This window comes from Musa acuminata, chromosome BXJ2-4 (assembly GCF_036884655.1).
Source record: "Musa acuminata AAA Group cultivar baxijiao chromosome BXJ2-4, Cavendish_Baxijiao_AAA, whole genome shotgun sequence".
Classification (NCBI taxonomy): domain Eukaryota; kingdom Viridiplantae; phylum Streptophyta; class Magnoliopsida; order Zingiberales; family Musaceae; genus Musa; species Musa acuminata.
In genome coordinates this window covers 5,683,898-5,687,912 of record NC_088341.1, presented here as the reverse complement: position 1 = coordinate 5,687,912, position 4,015 = coordinate 5,683,898, and the positions used below count along the sequence as shown (strand labels likewise).

Here is a 4,015-nt window from a genome sequence, read left to right as displayed (position 1 = left end):
TGATACAGTTGGTGTGGTCTCATGCTAGTCACATGGGGGTATTCCTCTTGCTTACTTGGCTACAGTGCCATGTGGCATCAATCGTGACGGGGCGTGGACTTTGGAATCTCAGGACGGCTTTGGAAACCGTCCAAGGCCTCTCGAGTTACATCGCCACTGGTGCAATAAGCAACAGTCAATATCAGGGACCCGATATCGATAATAGTGCGTTCTCCAAGTACTCTTCAAGATTGGGTGTGTAGCCCTGGTGGTACCACCTTGCTTCCATCATGTATACCTTGCATACATCTGCCCACTGAATCAAAGGGTAGTACTGTTTATAAAGTGGAACTGCATGATTGACGATACACAAAAGGGGGGATGGGATCGATATTTTACTGCTTTTTTTAGGTTGGAATTATATCCAGACCCTTCTCTTTCATAACATTGTACGCGGTGTCATTTGTAGTGTTGAAGAGGGCTAGAAAACATATCTTCATGTACTCTGGCAATTTGTCCATTGTATTAACATCCCATCTGTAACATCCATCAGAGTAGATGTTTTCAGGAATCAAAGATTGTTGAAATAACACCTCCTACATGCATGACGTGGAGGAGTTGTTTACCTATCGACGGCATCCGTGAAAACTCGAGCTCATCGATGGTGCCGTAAACATCATACACATCATCTATTGTTGTTATCAGGCAGTTCGCTTTTTTCTGCGCCTCCCTGAATCTTGCAAACTATGGCTCAAAAGCCCAGCCAACCGTCCAGAAATAGTTCTCCATCAACCTGTCCCTGGAAAATGAAAGCCTTTGCGCGAGGCCAAGATTGCTCCACCATCTGATCGATAGCCATAAGTTTGTGCTGAAGTTTGCTGGTTCATAAACGACGGCAGAATGTACAGGACATGATTCAAGTAAAGCAAGCTCAAAATACCTCGACACTTCTCTGAGTTCCCTCTGCTGTATGCTCTGAACTCTGTTGAAGTCCAACTTAGCCAATTCAAGTAGGACAGGGTTTATGTTAGCTTCCCTTTGGCATGCTTCTATAAACCACCTGGTCTGTAACCTCGGCATCCTCCAGTTCAATGGAAGCTCCAAGGCATGGGCTACGTGCTCCCTGAGATGAGGCTCAAGTGATCCCTCCATGAGGCTCTTGAGCTGTTTAGTTGTGAAGTTTTTAGCTTCTTCCAGCACGTGCTCTCCTTCCTTTGCAAGATGGGAAGCCTCGTACAAGCTCACCAATCCTTCAGTCTGGAGGCGAAAGCTGGCTTTCAAGTTGCCCTTCTCATCCATAAATCGGTTGAATACACCTTCAGTCCATCCACATAATTTGTGCATGTCAGATTGTGACACCATGATAGAACAGAATAAACACAAAATTCCATTAGTATGTTAGGCTATTAACGTGGCATAATTGTATGACTGACCGGACATATTTCTAATTGTCTCAGTTTTATGAGAGTAATTGTTCTAGCAATATATGAGGTACATCAGCGACAATGTTGTATCAGTCGCAAGAAAGGAGTAAAGCAGGATGGATATGTAGCTTAATCACCTTCAGAAACAGCAAACCCATGTTCTCTGAGAAGCCTGAACATAAGAGCCGTGGCATGAAGATTATCCTTCAGCAACATGTTCACCTCTTCCATGGAACCGTATATAGTCCATAAAGCATCCTTAATATCCTCCTTAAAGTGATACGCCACCCCAAGCTGCCGCAGGTGATCGATCAGTTGAAGTGGGTCCTCAATTCCCTTCTTCATGTAGATCGGCTGTTTCACGTCCTCTGTCAGTTTGTCCATCCTTCTTGCGTTATCCTCCTCCACCTGATAAAAGCTACTCAGCAACCAATGCGAACTATAGATAAAACTCAACCTTACATATTGCATGCACGCCGACCTTGGTGTCAGTTGTGAGCGATTATATGTATTCGTCACTCCACGAGCTCGGCTGGTAATCAGCCGATCGCCGAGGAGGAGGAGTCTGTGCAGAACACCGGATTGGCAGTCGGAGGCATCGACGGGGTGAAGACTTCGAGGGGGCAGTCCGCGGATAGGCACGGATCAAGCTGCAGCAGAAGGACGGAGCAGAAGAGCAGAAAGACATTTGGCTCGGTGGACAACACTCAGTAGAAGATCGGAGAATCTGTTGGGCTTTGTAGTGGCGGTGTTGGCGTTGGATTTATAGTGCCAGAGGCGGTGAAAACAGGATGGATTCAGTAACGAGGTTCTCGTGCCTCTCGACGTACGTCCGACCTCCCTAAAACGAGATTCACAAGCAGAATGCTAAGCGGCCAGGTACGTACAGCCTCATTTATATTCACAAAAGCTCCACATCAACGTGTTCCAACCAAATGCAATTCCAAGTGTCCAAAAATATATCTGGCATCATAGTGGAAGAAGCCACTTTAAAAAATAGTTAATTCGAGGAGTTGATTTGATTAAATTCGAAACCATTAGGACAATCCCATGGCCTCGATCCTTTAGCGTTCCGATTTGCTGTACGTTAACTACTCAAGTCAATCTTGAAGGAACTGAAACACTTGTTACACAGATGAGTGAATCTCTCCACCCTATAACCAATTGACCTATAGAAAGTAAAGACCAATCAACATCACACTATAATGACATCAGAAAATGTTACAAGAATCATTAGGTGAAGTATCACATCTGGCAATATTAAAGGATAAAAGATAAAGAAAGTCCACCTGTATGATCACCAACATGTGAAGCTTACGCTATTGTACTACAATCTATTATTAATCTCGCATTCATAAAATGATAAGGAGAGGCCACTTGTATGATCATCAATATGTGAAGCCTGTGCTATTGTACTTCATGATTTTAAAATTAATAATTATGAACGAAACTTGAGTTACTATTATTTTATCTCGATTTAATCTCATGTCAAATGGACAACGTGGCATATTTGATAATTGATCACAAAGATTGGTAAGAGACAAAGATAATGTTTTTCTTGAGCTTAGCAATGAAATGCAAGTATGCATTTATATGTTTATTATATTATTGATATAAAAAATAATATTTTAAGCTTAGGTCAATTGCTTGAAAAAGGACATGATATTGAAATAACATATTATATATTCATGATAAGAACATGACTTTAATCACTCATGTGAAAATGACTAAGAAGATGATGATGATGTTGCTTCTACAATTGAATATAACAAAATAAATTATTTTACAACTAAATTTAATTTATATTGTTTGGGGACCAATTTGTCGGAATCCGTTGGCTCGGTGGACAACACTCAGTAGAAGATCGGAGAATCTGTTGGGCTTTGTAATGGCGGTGTTGGCGTTGGATTGATAGTGCCAGAGGCGGTGAAAACAAGATTCAATAACGAGGTTCTCGTGCGTTGATAGCAGCCTCATGCGTTGATAGCAGCCTTTAAGGTTGGTGGTGCGTCTGGGCGACACCTTGTCCTCGTTCTTATCTTTCCACGATAAAGTTGATATGATGCTACAACGACTTCCCGCCTCTTTCCCGGCGGACACGCACGGAGATGTAAGAAATAATTGGAGAGAGAGAGAGAGAGAGAGAGAGAGTAACGCCTCCTCATTATGATCATGTGCTATAGATGACTAGATTTTGTAGTCATGACAGAATCATAATGATACGTGATCCAGTAGTTCGTCCACTCTGAGCGCATTTGGCAGCGTCTTTGCAGACTTTGTTTCCACCCACAATACTATGCAGAGCTAGTGTGGGACAGCGTGCAGGAGTCATTTGGCACCGAGCTTAGACGAAGTAGCGTGATGGAGTGACTACCAACGCGTTTATTGAACGAAGTAGTGTGATGACGCACTGACGGCAGAGTCCAAAGGTGGAACGCGTTTACTAAAGGAGTCCTGAGGCTTCTGCACTGACGGAGGAGTCCAAAGGTGGGCCGCCGTCGCGCCCCGAAGGACCAGCTACAAAGCGGTCCCGACCGCCCTCGTGCGAGCATGGGAGTAGGCGGCACTGTGCGGCACCTCCATGGCTAACGACAACAGTGAGGGTGGGGGGT

The 4,015-nt window shown here is 43.8% G+C and overlaps 1 protein-coding gene across 3 annotated transcripts; it reads right to left on the bottom strand.

The window, feature by feature from the left end:
* Positions 1-296: 296 nt before the first annotated feature.
* On the bottom strand, positions 297-2,248 carry LOC135609672 (monoterpene synthase 8, chloroplastic-like). 3 transcript variants are annotated; one of them, XM_065103171.1, is made up of 5 exons: positions 1,885-2,248; positions 1,541-1,811; positions 920-1,295; positions 606-823; positions 297-516 (listed from the first exon to the last, which is right to left on the bottom strand). In XM_065103171.1, exons 2-4 carry the CDS (start codon positions 1,785-1,787, stop codon positions 724-726), a joined length of 723 nt encoding a protein of 240 aa, XP_064959243.1. In that variant the 5' UTR covers positions 1,788-1,811; positions 1,885-2,248; the 3' UTR covers positions 297-516; positions 606-723. The 3 variants fall into 3 exon arrangements, with proteins under 3 accessions (XP_064959243.1, XP_064959241.1, XP_064959242.1); XM_065103169.1 differs by having other exon boundaries at positions 606-1,295; XM_065103170.1 differs by having other exon boundaries at positions 297-1,295.
* Positions 2,249-4,015: the final 1,767 nt, after the last annotated feature.